The sequence below is a fragment of the Mobula birostris genome, chromosome 1 (assembly GCF_030028105.1).
Source record: "Mobula birostris isolate sMobBir1 chromosome 1, sMobBir1.hap1, whole genome shotgun sequence".
NCBI classification, from domain to species: Eukaryota; Metazoa; Chordata; class Chondrichthyes; order Myliobatiformes; family Myliobatidae; genus Mobula; species Mobula birostris.
Window position 1 is genome coordinate 55,572,739 of NC_092370.1, and position 17,142 is coordinate 55,589,880.

General features: G+C 38.5%; 1 protein-coding gene across 4 annotated transcripts in view; it reads left to right on the forward strand.

The window, feature by feature from the left end:
* Positions 1 to 17,142, forward strand: part of LOC140198973 (dynein axonemal assembly factor 11-like) — a 49,324-nt gene continuing 32,182 nt past the window's right edge. For 3 of the 4 annotated variants that reach the window (XM_072260339.1, XM_072260426.1, XM_072260597.1), the window contains exons 1-4: positions 1 to 46; positions 1,680 to 1,847; positions 10,172 to 10,249; positions 12,431 to 12,603. In XM_072260339.1, coding sequence (XP_072116440.1) covers positions 7 to 46; positions 1,680 to 1,847; positions 10,172 to 10,249; positions 12,431 to 12,603 — 459 coding nt within the window. In that variant the 5' untranslated portion in view covers positions 1 to 6. Of the gene's footprint in view, positions 47 to 608; positions 668 to 1,679; positions 1,848 to 10,171; positions 10,250 to 12,430; positions 12,604 to 17,142 lie in introns of those variants that run through there. The other variant, XM_072260509.1, reaches the window with a different exon arrangement.

The window sequence follows — 17,142 nt, forward strand, 5'->3', positions numbered from 1 at the left end:
GTTTCCATGGTTACCGAAGAGTTTGGAGAAGCCGCCATGGTGCGAAGTGAGTAGGTGGGAGTTGGGGTGATGGTAGTGTCGCGACAACAAGGAAAACTTGTTACCCTAACCCCTCTGCCCCGACCTGCGTCCTTCTGTCCCGGACCGGTGGCCGCTTACGGCAAGGCCGGTAGCGTTGGGCTGCCGACTCGCCCAGCTCCCCAGTTCAAACGGATGGGAAGCTCAGCGCCTTCATTTTACCAGCGATCCCGCCATGGGCCGGGCGTTGGCGGGGCTAGGTAGCAAGGGGATTACCCATTAAAGACCCAACATATCACTGGGTCAGAAAGAGCAGATAGATGAAGCCTTGCATCTAATTTAACGTGTCCTACATACGGCATGCAGATAACTGTAATGTTCTGTTGGCAAATAAAACATTTGAACTGGATGTAATGACCCCACAAAGTTCGCATAAATGTTTGCTGTCGACTTGAAATGTCTTTTTTGTTCCACCCCCTCCCTCCCTCCTCCCCCCCCCCCTTCTTGCTGTCCGCCCTGCGAGATTTTTCAGGGTTTTTTTTGCTTTGCATATTTATGACTCGGAATAAGACTCAGGTTTATCATCACAGATGTACGTCATGAAGTTTGTTTTGTGGCAGCGGTACAATGCAAGACAAAATTGCTAAAGGTACAAAAAATGACAGGGCACACGACGAATAATGAGTTGGTGTTCATAGACTGTCGGTAATCTGATGGTGAAGGTGAAGAAGCTATTCTTAAAACGTTGTATTTGGGGCTTCAGTCTCTTGTACTTCCTCTCCGACAGCAGAAACATGAAGAGGACATGTTCTGGATGGTGAGGGTCTTTAACGATGGTTTTCACCTTCTTGAGGCGCCACCTCTTCATGATGTCCTGGATGGCTGGGAGGGTTGTGCCCATGTTGGAACTGGCTGAGTCTGCAATCCTCTGCAGCGGTCCTGTTCATTGGAGCCTCCATACCAGGCTGTGATACAACCAGTCAGAATGCTCTCTACCATTTATCTATGGAAAATTACAAAAGTCTTTGGCTGTATACCAAACTGCTAATGAAGTATTGTATCGGTGTGCCTTTGTGATGTGTTGGGCCCAGAATAGATCCATTGAGATGTGAACACCCAGGAACGTGCAGCTGCTCCACTACCACTTCCACTACTAACTCCTACAATCCTCACTGAGGACTGGTGTGTCAACAGTCAGTTCCTTGCTGATGTTGAGTGGGTCGCTGTGGCTGTGACATCACTCAACCAACCAATCTGTCTGACTCCTGTATGCCTTCTCGTTGCCATTTGAGATTCTGCCAACAACAGTGGTGTCCAAAGCAAATGTCTAGATGTCATTTGAGCTATATCTAACCATATGGTCATGAGTGTAGAGGGATTATAGCAGTGGACTAAGCAGCATCATTGAGCTGTTCCTGAGTTGATTGACAGCGAGGAGATGTTACTACCAATGAGCACTGACTCTGGTCTCCTGCTTTAAATCAGCAATCTCATCAGAATCCAGTGGCAGTTGTCTGTAGATTGGAATTCCTTTTATCATTTGTTATGCCATTTAATCTAGATTTAGTTTTATCAACTGATATATCAATTCTATGCACTGATTGCCTTAAAGATATTACCAAAATTTATAGTGTTGTTTTTCTTATTTTGCTGTCTTACAGTCACTGAAAGCTTGATAAGGCAACGCGCAGAGCATAATAACTGTGAGATATTTTCTCTGGAAGAAATTTCATTGCACCAACAAGGAATAGAGAAAATTGAGCACATTGACAAATGGTGTAGAGATCTGAAAATTCTTTACTTTCAAAATAATTTGATTCCTAAGATCGGTAAGTCTAGCTGAATTTGCCGAATTGTGCAATAATGATAGTAAAATTTTCTTATTTTGATTGTTAATTATTTACCAGATGTAAAACTTTCAATTATGTTGATGAATCAATTACTGTTAATTTCCTCAATGAAACAGTTTTGGAGCTCAGCAAAGGCGCACAAGAAGTTGGTGCAAGAGAAGAGAAACAATGAGTTATCCAGTTTAAAACATTACAGACATTAGAGTCCTAAGGTTACACAGTGTAGAAACAGGCTCTTTGGCTAAAGTGGCCATGTCAAATAAAATATACCAAAAAAGCTAGTCACATTTGCCCGTGTTTGACCCATAATCTTTTAATCCTTTGCAAGCCATGTATCTGTCCAACTGTCTTTTAAAAATTGGCATTATACCTGTCTCAACAACTTCCTCTAGCAGATGATACTGTATACATACCACCCTTTGTAATTTAAAAGTTGCCCTTCAAGTTCCTTTTAAATCTTTCTGCTCCTTTATCCTTTAGTTCTTGATACCCCATCTCTGGGGAAAACGGCTGAGAGTATTCACCCTATCTATATCGCTCATGATTTTATACACCTCTAAAAGTATATGAAAAAGAAAAGACAAGGCTCAATGATGCTTTCTTACAGATAGCGACTGGATAATTTATTATAGAAAATTAGCAAACAACTGTTGAACAGGAACAGTTTTGGTACTGATGGAGCAACAAGTAATCTGCTTGAGGAACTCAGTGGATTGAGCAGCATCTATGGGAGGAAAGGAAATATTGCCAATTCATTTCCTCCCACAAATGCTGCTCAATCTTCCGAATTCCTTCAATAGATTGGATTTAGCTCTATGTGATTAGGTAAGTAGTCCTGCAGAACTTTGGTCTGATCTTTTGATTGCTCTGCCTCAGAAGGCAGTGGAGGCCAAGTCTCCGGATGCTTTCAAGAAAGAGACGGATAGAGCTCTTGAAGATAGCGGAATCAAAGGTTATGGGGATAAGGCAGGAACTGGATACTGATTGTGGATGATCAGCCATGATCACAGTGAATGGCGGTGCTGGCTCAAAGGGCCAAATGGCCTACTCCTGCACCTATTGTCTATTGATTACCTTACCTTACATGATCATTTTCCTGTTTTGTTATCCTGTATTGCAATTTCACTAGATTAGCACCTTATTTTTATATGTGCCTGATAATATTTCCAGCATACTTTTTTTGCGTTCATTTTACTTATTTCTGTTGCTATTGATAGACCATAATGTCTGATCACTGCCCATTCTAAATTGCCAGAACTAGAGTCTATTCCATATAGTACGATTGAAAGCTTAGACAATACAATGGGTGTTGGGTGTGAAGGCAGAACATTGTTTCCACAACAACTGTTAATGCCATTCCCTCTCCTATTACTGAGCTTGGTAGATTGGCAAGGATGTGGTCAATCATTCTCAGACACTACTGCAGACCCAATGAGTGCTTGATTATAGTCGGCTGTTGGTGGTATGTAAACTGCAGTCAAGATTACAGAGGCAAAGTCCCTTGGTAAAGAGAATGGATGGGATTTGATCATTTGGTGTTTGTGGTCGGGAAAACACAAGCTTGACGAAAGAACCAGGTCATAGCACCAACCCCTTCAATGCTTCGACAAATTATGTTCAAAATGGAGAAGTGTTGATTCGATTTCTCTAATTTACTGTAAAATTTCCCCTCCCCTTTAGCTGTTATTCATTTCCTCGCCCTGGCTTCCCTGTTACCTCTTCTCTTCTCGTCACCTGCCTGTTGCCTCCCCCAGTGCCCCTCCTCCTTCCCATTCTCTTGTGGTCCACTCTCCTTTCCTAGCAGGTTCCTCCTCTTCCTGTCCTTTACCTTTTCCACCTATCACCTTCCAGCTTCTTACTTCATTCCCCCTCCCGTACCCACCTAGCTTCACCTGGCGCCTTCTTTATTTATACGTAGGCATCCGTTAGTCTCATGAGACCATGGATTTGCACCTTGGAAAGTTTCCAGAGTGCAGGCGTGGGCAAGGTTGTACGGAAGACCAGCAGTTGCCCATGCTGCAAGTCTCCCCCCTCTACGCCACCGATGTTGTCCAAGGGAAGGGCATTAAGACCCATACAACTTGGCACTGATGTCATCGCAGAGCAATGTGTGGTTAAGTGACTTGCTCAAGGACACGCATGCTGCCTCAGCCAAGGCTCGAACTAGTGACCTTCAAATCACTAGACGAATGCCTTAACCACTTGGCCATGTGCCAACACTAGAACACTACCGCCTTCTAGCTTGTACTTTTCCCCTTTCCCCACCTTATTTTGGCTTCTTCCCCCTTCCTTTCCAGTCCTTGTGAAGCGTTGCAGCCCATAACGTCAACTGTTTATTTATTTCCATAGATGTTGCCTGACCTGCTGAGTGAGTTCCTCTAGTGTTATATGTGTGTTGCTCTGGATTTCCAGCATCTGCAGAATCTCTTGTGTTCATGATTAAGTGTTGATTTAGCAGCCTAAATAGGAAAGTCAATTGTAATCAGATGGAGGTTATTTCACCCCAGATTTGATTTGATACTGTTACGTACCTCAAGGAGATCTTGTGACTTTCTTGTGAGAATGATGTAATGGTCTTTTGGAGGTCACCTGATGTAATATTCCCGCCGATGTGAGATCACGTGATGACATGTTCACCATGGGTATAAAAGGGAAGACCTCAGGTGATGCAATTTAGTTTTTAGTTTTCCAGCTAGAACGTTCGTCATCGTCTCCGTTCAGTTACGTATTTGTTTTATGATGCAGTTTCATTTTTAAAACGGAGTTTTACGTTCTATTGTAGGGTACAATAGTGCTGGATTGGCAGTTTACCCTTTTTGCTAGATTTGTCGATGTACCTTTTCAGTGGTATTGGAGAGTGAAGACTTTATCGAAGTACAGGATATGAAGGATTAAGAGAAGTCAGGAATGTGCAGCAGTTTAATAAAGGATCAACCTTATTGAGTATTCGTTGAAGAAGTAGCAACCTGCTTTGAGATAACTCCTGCCAAAAGAGAAAGGAAGTTCATGCAAGGTGCTCTCTAGAAATTAAGGTCAGTTGTTTTAAGCCGTCTATTTCCTTCCTCGTGAATCCTTTGGACAGAACCAGAAGAAAAGTCGCGTCTATGAAGAAATCCTTCTTCAGAGAAGTCTCTCCCAATTGAATGTATAAATCTGTTGGACTTTAGAATTTACCATTTTAAGAACTGTGTTTGACTTTACCACTTTAAGAACTGTTTTCGAATTTATCGTTTTGACAACCAGTAGCGAGTGACGATTTGTTGAACGGTCGCATAGCAGTTAACTTCTGGTTAAGGTTTTCGTTTGTTGTTATTGTTTATCCGTGTTTAATAAACGTTTGGTTGTTTTTATATAACCTGACTCGATTGATATTCATTGTTACCGGTTACGTAACAATACCACGTGACATCATTAGATCGGGAGTAGATGCTGAGGATTCCCAGGGATGCGTCATCTTGCCAACATAACACTGTACTTCATCCTGTTGTGGCTCTATCCTGCTGGTGTGGATTAGCATGTAACCAGGGGTTGTGGTGGTGAGTCTGATATGCTGTCTGCAGTGTATGATTGTCTCAAGTTGTTATTTAACTAGCCTTTGCAATGGCTTCCCCAATTTAGTCACCCATCACATGATGTTAATGAGAGGAAGACATTGGAAGGCAGACTAGATTAGAAACAACGTTGCCATGAATTAGTTTAGTCCCAGGTCAATGCTGGGGTCTCTTTATCTCCTTTAACATAGCAGTTATGGTGTAATAAAGTGGCTTCCTGTGCCATTTCAAGATATTTGAAATGGAACCATACTAGAATGGATAAGGATTCTTAGGTGTTATAATTACTAAAAAATATAAGGATCTTTATAAAGCCAATTTTGTTCCCTTAGCAGACTCTATGAAGTATTTATTTAGTAGATGGAGTCCACTTACATTTTCACTTGTTGGTCGTATTCTTATAATTAAAATGATGATCTTCCCAAAATTTTTAAATTTATTTCAGAATATCCCTTTTTTTTGACTAGAGTTTTTTGATCGGATGAATTCTATTATTTTATCTTTTATTTAGAATAATAAAAGACCAAGAATTAGCAAATGTCACTTACAAAATTTGAAAAAGGATGGAGGTCTTGCTTTGCCTAATCTAAGAATGTATTATTGAACTGTTAATGTGCGATGCATGTCCTTTTGGTTATATTGGGTTGATAAGAACGATCGGCCAATTTGGGTAGACCTGGAGCTGAAAGCTGTGAAACAGTTTTATTTAACCTCGTTATTGGGAGTTGCTTTACCTATACAATTAGCTAAAGTTGCTAATTTAAACCTATACCCTGTGATTACAAATTTGACTCCAGCTCCATAATTTTTTTAATCTTAAAAAATTTAAACTTTGCAGTTTAATTTATCAAAATTACTTTTTTTATGCCTTCTTTGAGTGACCTAATTTTTTTACTTTGGAAAAATAAAGGTATTAATTCTTTTTAGGATTTATTTAAAGAAGATAGATTGATGTCTTTGAACAATTAATTGATAAATATTCTCTTTCGTGCTCACGGTTTTTGCAATACCTTCAAGTTAGACATTTCTTACAAAAATATTTAAGTAATTTTCCTTATATATTGGAGACTGACCTGTTAGATACTATTATGAGTATCAACGAAGGGTTCTATTGGAAGAATTTATAATTTATTATTACAATAGGATAAGCGTCCTTTATCTAAGATTAAACAGGATTGGGAAAAAATTCAATTTGACTTTTATGATGGAGGATTGGATACAGATTTTGAAGTTGGTTAACTCTTCTTCGATTTGTGCTAGTCATTCACTGATTCAATTTAAAATTGTACATCATTACCATTTGTTGAAGGAGAGACTTTCTAAAATGTTTTCTAATGTTGATAGTTATTGTGATAAATGTAAAACTGGGATAGCTACACTGACACATATGTTTGGTCTTGTTTTATATTAGAACAGTTCTGGAAGTCAGTTTTTTCAACAATTTCTAAAGCACTTAAAATTAATCTACAACCTGATAAATTGTGCTTCTTGGAATAATTCCTCAAAATATTCATGGTATCTCTGTGTCTGACCAACATGTTATTGCATTTGTTACATTGATAGCTAGGAGGGCCATTTTGTTGAAGTGGAAGGATACATCAGCTCCCAATTTGTCATAATGGTTCTCTCAAGTGATGCTATGTCTTCGTTTGGAGAAAATTAGAAGTCGAACCTTTGAACCTTTATTTGATTTTGAGAAAAGATGGGGGTCATTTGCTCATTATTATCATTTGAGCTAATTGATAGATTTTCTCCACAATCTAATTGTAAATTTTTTGGTATATTTTTTCTTTCTTGCTGGCGGTTTGATGTTTATTTTTAGGAGCTTTTTGTATGACGCATGGCTCCGGGGTTGTTCACCTAATGGGGTTTTTCCCCCACTTTTTCTGCTTAGTAGTGTTCTTTATTATCATAAAATTTTTGCTTTCAGTCTTTTAAGATAATGTTTGTTTTCTTTGAGACATTGTAAGTGTTGTTACTTCGATGTACTCGTGTTATTTCTTTTGTATAATATAACAATAAAGATTTGAAAAGAAAAAAGAAAGAAAGGATTCATATATACAGAATGGATGTATACAGGGTATACCAGAGTGAATAAGATGACAGATTTTCTCCCTAAAAGGACATTTATGAATGTGATAGTATGTTGGCCTTGGGGCCATTATTGCTAATTTCTTGGCATATTGTGATCCTTGATCTAACTTTCATATTCTTATGCTGAATTATTATTGGCATAATGTGTGAAAATGATATGTTAACTTTCTCTTCACCTACTTGTGCTACTTTAGCCTAATATTTAAATAGAGGGCATATAAGAGAAAATCACTTTTTAATCTGAAATAATGGCAGTTCAACCACATTCTATTAAATAGAAAAAAGATTCACCTGTACTGTAAGTCAAAGCATTTTAGAAATGCCATTACCTCAGACTGAAATTTGATAATTCTTGAATAAATGTTTGCATACCTTTTTAGAACTTCGAAATGCAGAATAATTAATGTATGATGTGGTAAAAAATGGTCATTCAAATGAAAATCAGGTTAAATTTCAGGTAACAAGAACATTTTTAGAGTTCTAAGAAGCTATGTTGTGATCATTATTTAAAGAAAACAATAACAATATGTTAGATAGTTCCTTAAATAGTTCTATGATAGATACTATTACTAATTTTAGTTGTAAAATTTCAATTCTTGATTGTGTAAGCTAGCATTGTTAAATTATTATACATCTAATTCTATTAAAATGTTAAACATTACTATTTTAAAAATTAATATTACATTTGAGGGACTGTTTAAAGTTTGAGACTACCATTAAAAATCAGTCGCTCAGCTTTGCCAGGAAAGGAAAAAAAGTAGTTTGTGCATGAACTATTGTTAACTAAAATATTAAAAATTGGGAGGAGAATTTTCCTTTGCCTTTATTTCATGCAATAGTAGAAGTAGATAACAGTTAAAAGCTCTAACTGTTTTGAACATCTTCTCAAGCATATGTTAATGACAAATTTGTCATTTTTTAATAAGTGAACATGCATTAATGAACATGAAGGATCAAAAATCCATATAATCTTTGTTGTATTTAAATTTTGGACTATGATTTCAGTGAAATTGCCCCCATTATCTGAGAGTTTAGGGAATAAAATGAGACAATGATTTAAGTCATCCAAAAGCTACCTACATTTTTCAAAACAAAGTCCATTTTGAGACCCACCAAGTGCCCAAGTCAGCACAGCTAAGTGAAGTTCCATGGCCATAACAAACCCATTTATTTTAGGCCTCCAATCAAATCCATCACAAATAAACATGACTTCCTGATGAGAATCGTTCTATTATTGTGTTCTGAGGAGGACTAAATTTCAGAACTGGAGTAAATTGGGAGCATCTGGGTCTTAAATATCCAAATAAATAAATTCTATGTTAATGGTTTACTGATCAAGGGACCTGCATTTTGCTGAGGCAATGAGAATCGTAGAATTGTTCAGCACAGAAACATGCCCTTGACTCACCCTGTACATGCTGAACTTTATTTCCATTTGCAGTAATTCCATTTGCTCTATATTTTGCCTATTCAAGTGCCTACCTAACTGCTTTTCAAAATATAGTGATCTTTATCTGCATTTACCTCTTCCTTTAGCACCTCATTCCAAATTTTAACGCTCTGTATGGAAAAGCTTTTCCCTCAGATCCCCTTCAAATCTGCTCCCTCTCATCTTGTTTTGATACCAAATGAGGACAGATGGGGCCAGCTCACTGGGTAACATAGTAAGTTGGGCTGAAGGGTCTGGTTCCATGCTATATAATTCTGTGAGGAGTCACTAAATGTTATCAATTATCTATATTGATAGCTTATAGAAAATTATCACCAAAATGAATATGGTTAGGTTTTCTCACTTTACTTCATTTATAAAAAGGAAATTTCTTTTTAACCATTTCAGTAGTTGAAAAGCAGTAGTTATCCTTGAACCTAGTGATGTGGGACTTCAGACTAATATACTTGCTGTCTGATGGTAGCCATAAAAAGATGGCATTGCTTGGCTGGTGGGGATCTTTGATGATTTTGCATTCTTGACACAGGGCCTTCTACCAGTGCTGGGAGTGGATGTGCCTGTGATTTATTGGGCAGAGCTCACATCTCGCTGGTGCTGCTTATGTCCCTGCTGTATAAACAAGATTAGCTGCCCTCTGTCTCCTCAATCCAGTCGGATTGGATAGTCCTTGATAAGACACTTTTTACACCAGGATGTATAAGTTAAAGGTCAATGTCAATTTTTCTCTAAGCAGGAAAATGGAAGCAAAATGTACTTAAGAGAAAAGGACAAAAGTAATTTTTATAGCATGATTTCTAGTTGGGCAAATACACATAGTTTGTATATTTCAGTGTTTAGTTTGATGCCGTCATATAATACAGCAGAATATTTGAAAGGTAATAGCCAATTTAGGCAACATTTTATTGATTCCTGCAAGTGTACATACAGCAGGTGTTCATTCAATTGTAAAGCTTGTTAGTCTCTAATTTTAAATGAGAGAAAATCTGCAGATGCTGGAATTCTAATTAATACACACAAAATGCTAGAGGAGCTCAGCAGGCCAGGCAGCATCTATTGAAAAAAGTAAGTCGACATTTTGACTCTCAATGTCGACTGTACCTTTTTCCATAGATGCTGCCTGGCCTGCTGAGTTCCTCCAGTATTTTGTGTGTGTAGTCTCTAACTTTTGATGTTTTATTATTACCTGGCTTGACCATTTTGTTTTTCAGAAAACGTTGGCAGACTGAAGAAACTGGAGTATCTTAATCTGGCTTTAAATAACATTGAATGCATAGAGAATTTGGAGGGTAAGCTGAACTTAAACTTGTCATGGAATAGGTGATCTACGGAAATTCCGAAAGAATTGGATACAGTATTTTCATTTTCCCTGTGAGTTGCCTAAATCAAGCCAACCCATCTCCCACCCGTTAGAACATGTTTGTGCATGGATCTGAATTCTATCCCTCTCTTGCTTTTAGTAGTGCACAACAGGCGCATTTTTTTAAGCTTCCAGACTTCATGGTGAGAGTCATGAAATCAAGAATGGAGCTGAGGATGTATACCTGCATAGGCCTCCCCACCACTGACAGCATCTACAGGAGACACTGCCTCAAGAAGGCAGTATCATCCCATATTTTTGTTGATATTGCCAACAGGAGGTACAGAAGCCTGAAGTTTTGGACCAAATTGTACAACACAATAATGCAATACTAGAAACCTCTTACACTACCATGGATGTTCTTTTCTGATTGTCTCTTCTTTTTTCGACTAACATCTTGCTTTTGCACAGTTTTATTTTCTCTTCACAGATTTGAGAAAACAATGTTTTCTATTTAAATAATTCTAGTGGAGCTCCTATTGGTTTAAATAATTGTGTGCAGCAGTAGTGTAGTGGTTAGCGTGATGCTATTACAGCTTGGGCATTCCAGAGTTTGGCGTTCAATTCAATTCGGCATAAGGAGTCTTTATGCCCCCCCCCCCATGGTTTGCGTGAGGTTTCTCCAGGTCCTCCGATTTCATCTCATTGTCCAAAGATATACCAGACATCTGTTATATATTGTTTGGTGATTGGGTTGGGGTTAATTGGGGTTGTGTGGTTGCTGGGGTGGCATGGCTCAAAGGGCCAGAAGAGCCTACTCTGCACTGTATTGCTAAATAAATCAATAAATAAAACCAACGGAAATTTTTTCTTAATCTGCCACTGCCAAATAAAATGTGCATGAATAAAACTCCACATTGGGATATAACCATAAAACATTGGAGCAGAGTTAGGCCATTTGGGCCATCGAGTCATTCTATCAAGGCTGGTTTGTTATCCCTCTCAAGTGCATTCTCCTGCCTTCTCCCCATAATCTTTTACTTCTATCCTAATCAAGAAACTTTCAACCTCCACTTTAACCTATTGTAAATGAAAATTATTTAAATTTTTTTTCTATGTTCCCTTCCGATTCAGCTCAGGGCATTCACAAATGCATTTGCAAACAAAGGGAGGCACTGCCATGTGGTAAACACCAAGAAAACACTTTATTAGGACTGGAGCAAATGTAATACGGAAAGTAAACATGTCTACAGTAGCAGCAATACAGAAAGCAAAGTTATATATATCATCCAGCTGATCTGTGGGATGCTGACAAACTTTCTGTCTTTATCTTCCTCTCTCTAATTTGACATATTCTAGCCATCACAAGGACAAATGTGTGCTAAGATTTTTTTTTGCTTGATCAAGAGATAGTACATCCCCAGTCACTGTAACACATACATCTAGTGCCCTTGGACTGAATGCAGAGTTACCTCAATACTACAAGAGCATATTCTGAGCTGAAACTAGTGTCTGAGTTCTGCAGATTTCCTATGTGTGTTGGACTTTGAAATTCTACAGATATAAGACAGGCTTTTAAGACATTTTAAGGGCTAAGTTTTAACCACTTTGAGATTGAGAGGACAGGTTGATGCAAAAAGCCAACTCCAAACAGATATGAATGCAGTTATTTTGGTTTAGCTCAAGCAGGTGACTAACCTCCGTAGAAGTAATTTGAACATGTTCATAAGGTAGGAAGCCATAGATTTCAGCAGCCAGTCAAATTTAATGACCAAGGACTAGCTTTCTATGGGTTTGTGAAACCTGTACCTAAATTGAAGTCAGAGATATTGGAATGAGTATGTTTGTTTCACCTGCACTGCTTGTAAGAGAAGAATCATTGCTCTACCAAATTTACAGACCTAACCTAAACTTACCATGATCTACTTCCTTCATGCGATCACCTAATATTACAATCTATATTAGGCCAGTGACTTAAGTAACTTATTTCCCCCAGAGTTGCTTTTTTTAAGCCCCCTGTAGACACTTTCTTCATTAACAGCGTAATCATCCCTGCACTGCTTCCTTCCTTCATCTCCCTTTCTGCAGGAATACATTTTTTTATGTTGCAGTATTAGCCTCTGGTCTCAAACTATTCTTCAAATATGGTATTTTTCTCTTTCCTTGGCAGGCTGTGAATTTTTGAAGAAACTTGACCTAACAGTAAACTTTGTGGGTGAACTGACCAGTGTGGAGTCACTCAAAGCTAATGTACACTTGGAAGAACTTTTTCTGGTTGGAAACCCTTGTTATGAATTTGATGGCTACAGAAAGTTTGTGATTGCTGTTCTCCCACAGCTAAAGGTTAGGAATTTTGACTTCCACGGCATTCCTGTCTTTTAACCATTAGTGTATTATTTTTTTCATAAACACTTAAGATCTATTTAAGGGATTAGGTTTGTTATTTGTGTATCAGATCAAGATATTTGGGAGGGACTTGGAGATGTATTGGTTGATGAAGTGTTTCAGTGTTACAAAATTAGGCAGCTATTTATAGTTCATTTTGGTGAGCATCAGGGAAAATAGCATCAGAGCTGTTATGCCTTACATTTTAACAATTTTATCTCTGGGGATGAGTGATTATCAAAATATAAATGTTTAGTAGCGTGTGATAGACATCTTTTGTAAAATTATAATTCTGTAGAAGGATAAAACTATAATTGAACATAGTGCTTCACATTTCCAGTTATTCAACTTCAGTGTTTTAATAGATTTTGTGTTAGATAATCTAATTTATTGATTTAGTTTGTCAACTTTAAGCAACAGAACACAGTTAAGGCAAAGCCCAGAATCACTGGTCTTTCATTGATTCTATTATGGTTATTGTTCTATTATAGATTTTAGTATGCCTGCAAGAAAATGAATCTTAGGGTTGTGTATATTGGCATATTTGTGCTTTGATTATTAATGTACTTTGAACTTTTGAACTTTGAGCTAGCACAGAAGGATATTATTTATTCTGTTGTGTATACACTGGGACATTGGAAAAAGTGATGTATTTTGTTGCTTTTGGCTATTGACTGCATTCGAAAGGAAATCACTGTGAACAACCTTAGTAGCTGATTGTAATTTTATCTGCCATATAAATGCCCATTTTCAGACAATGGAATCAATTGTTAATAATGGCACCTTTTATGATTTCAATTAATTTGCTGAAATTCAGCAAGTCAGGCAGAAGGTTGGTTAATGTTTTGGGTGGAGACCCTGTCTCAGAACTCTAATTTCTATGACTTTTGTTCTGGGAATGTTTTTGCTTGTAAGGAGGCAATGTAGTTGAAATCTGCATAAGCTAAAGTATCAAAGCTATAACAATTATTGTGCTCTATCTTTAATTCTCCAACTGCCTTGAATGAAACTGGACAGTATGTTTTTTCCCCCAAAAAATGTTGCTTCCTCAGAATTTTTTTGCGGTTATGATAGATTGCTTGAAGCTGAAGGCATATATAATTTAAGACTACGGGTTCCACATAGGAATTTGGAGAAACAAGAAATTAACTTTTATTTAATATATTATGTTTAATTGCATAACGGTGCCGACACTTAGTAATAGTTCAATTAAAATAGAAATATTTTGTTGATGATTTTCATTTGTACTCACTGTCTAAGGCTTCTTGCTTAAGTATCCAGCAGTAATCAACCAGCATTACTGGATTCTGATTACCCTGATACCGTTTCTCCATAACCACCAAGTTCATCACTGATAGCGCCAAGTTTTGCAGGAAATAAGTCTAACTGGGAATGCAGAAAATGAATCTTTAGTGACACATTGTACTTCATATGCTTGAAGCACATTGCCAACCAGCTGCACATTGTTGCCAAGAAAATTTTCAACAGCATTCTTAAAAGTCTTCCATGTAATTTTCTCCAGTCCCACTAGAAATTCTTTGAATTGCCTGTCATTGATGACCTGTTTGATTTGTGGACCAATAAAAATGCCTTCCTTAATCTTAGCATCAGTTATTCTGGGAAACACCTGTCTCAAATATTGAAATCCTTCATAGAATTTTTCATAAACCCATATCTGAAGAGAAGGCAAAGATATCCTTGTTTGGTCTATAAGTAGCTTATGTGCCACACTTTTGTGCCTTGGAACCAACTACTGACAGAGTGGCCAATCCTTCTTAATATAATGAGATTCCTTAGCATGGCTAGCCCATTAATAATTGAAACAACAGTACTTGGTGCATCCGAGCTGCATTCCTAGTAGCAACACTATTACTTTCAGATCCACCACAGATGTTCCAGTTGTAGTTGCTATACTGTATGTTTTTCAACAAGATTTCCAAATTTTAGTAGTTTTATTTCATGTGTACTGCATAGCCGATTTATGTTGAAGGGTGGACATTGCCGCTGTGTAGCAGCATAGCTTTCAGGCTTTACACTGAAGAATCAATAAAAAGATGCCATTATTGTGGGTCATGTTAACAACCCAAAGCTGTCAAAAGCCCATTAATGTCAGTGCTGAAACACAGTTGTACGCCTGGGGAAAACAGATTCCATCCTTGTAGTCTTGAACCCAGAACTTCTGGTTTTGCTGTTGACAAACCCAAGTCTCTGACCAGGTCATTTAACTCCGATTAAGTTGTGAGATAAGGTTCACTTGACATAAAGGGATCAATATCAGGATCAGTGGCATTTTCCATTCCAGGGTCATGCATCATAGCATATTTGTGTGCCTCCTCTAGACTCCATGTCTATGGTGGCTTTGGTACTAGACGATCATCAATTGGCACAGGTTTCATGTCTGAAGGGAGATTAGGGTATTCAATGGATTTCTTGTTTTTATCAGAGAAACCAGACACACTGGTCAGTCAGAAGTAGCAGTCTGTCACATGATCCTTCTGCTCTTGCCATATCTTTGGGGCAGCAAACTGTATTGACCTCTGATAACCGCAAAGCCAAGCTCTAAGATCAACAATGCATGTTGCATAACAAATGTAAGGAGCCCAGGTTTTGTCTTGGTTGCCAATTTTACACCAAAAATAGAGCTAATAGGCCTTCTTAATAAAAGAAGTGATGCGCCGTCTTTGAGATTTAAGCATATACTCGCCACAAATATAACTAAGTATCTTGGCTACTGCAACATTGATGAGACATTTTGCTGTCACAAGCACTCCTGAAAATGCAATTAATTTATTATGAGTAGACACAATATGCTATGTGCACAAAGCATATATATCAACATGATCACAAACCAATATACGTATAAATGCAATGCATAGAACAATGTGTATGTGATGCTTTTATGGTCTTTCTAAGACCTGTCCTGCCATGCAGCATCCACCCTGCCTTAGCGTGCCCAGGTATGCCTGGTCAAGATAGATAACTTTTCAGCTTACATTGTGGGCAACATTTTAATTGTCTTGAATTATGAATTGAAATAACAAAATAGGTGATTATATATGAATGGTACATGTTTGGGAAATCTCATGACAATTTTCATGATCAGCAGCCCAAAATCCATAAGATGCACTCCAAAGTATTCAGGAAGCAAAATCTTTGTTGTCCAGTGTATCACTCGATGGTTTAATTGCATCAGATTTAGATTCTGCATTTACTGCACTGCACCTTTAACCCAATCCAATAACATTGTATTGGTATATGATCTATCTTTTAAGTTAAATTCCTTAAATCCTCCTTCCACTGTCTTTTATTATTCATAACTTCATTGGATTAAAATCGTAGGACTGACTGCAACCCAGGTAGAGAGATCAGAGAATCTGTTAGCATGTCCAATACTCGAGGGAGCAATGACTCATCTCAATGCATCAATGTAGTGCCATTTCTTCTCTCTCTCTCTCTCTCCCCCCCCTCTCTCCCCCTCTCTCCCCCTCTCTCCCCCTCTCTCCCCCTCTCTCCCCCTCTCTCCCCCTCTCTCCCCCTCTCTCCCCCTCTCTCCCCCTCCCCCTCCCCCTCTCTCCCCCTCCCCCTCTCTCCCCCTCCCCCTCTCTCCCCCTCCCCCTCTCTCCCCCTCCCCCTCTCTCCCCCTCCCCCTCTCTCCCCCTCCCCCTCTCCCTCTCTCCCTCCCATTATCCCGCTGGTGCTTAGGGTAGCAATGAAGGTCCTCCATCACTGGGTGTTCAGAGTTTCCTTTATCATGTCGGTAGCTTCCTCCTGGTTTTCAGTACTGTCAGTCATGCAAGTCCTGAGATGAGTCTCAGGAATATGTTGCACTCAGATGTAAAAGGAGTCTTCATTGCTGTTTCTGTAATAATTTTGTTTTACCTGTAGGATTATTAGCCCTGAGCTGAACCCCTGAACCTGGAGGATCGGTGGACCACAAATGGGCCTCTACCCTTTGACCTGTTTGGCATGGGTAAATCTACCAAGAGCTAAAGCATGAAGCCCTGACTCCAGCCAACATAGCTCTCTGGGTTATTGAGGCACGCAAGCCTCCAAACCCTATTGACAAGATTGTGGTCCTCTTGGAGGATTGCTAGTTCTTGGATCAGTACATTCAGTGGCAGCTGTGGTTCCACCAGTCAAACAGGAATATGTATCTTCTCCTTGTATCAGGGTCATGAAATGACTCTCTCATTGCCTGTGAAGGAATGAAGACAATTTAGTTATATGTGATGTGATCTCATTTGCTATATTACTAACTTAGTTCACCCTTTGTTTATCTGCAAACTTGTGTCACTTGACCTTTTTGTTCTGCTTTGCTAAGTCTAAAGAAAGTTATGTGTACCTTGGAAAGGAGTGATTACACATTTGTGCAATGTGCAGATCTGTGGTAAAAAAATAGTGTCTGAAGTGAACACCTCTGCCCTTTTCACTGGAAAAAAAAATCTTGTGTTTTGAGAGGTCAAAGAAACCGGGAGAGACTAAATGCAGTTAAGTACA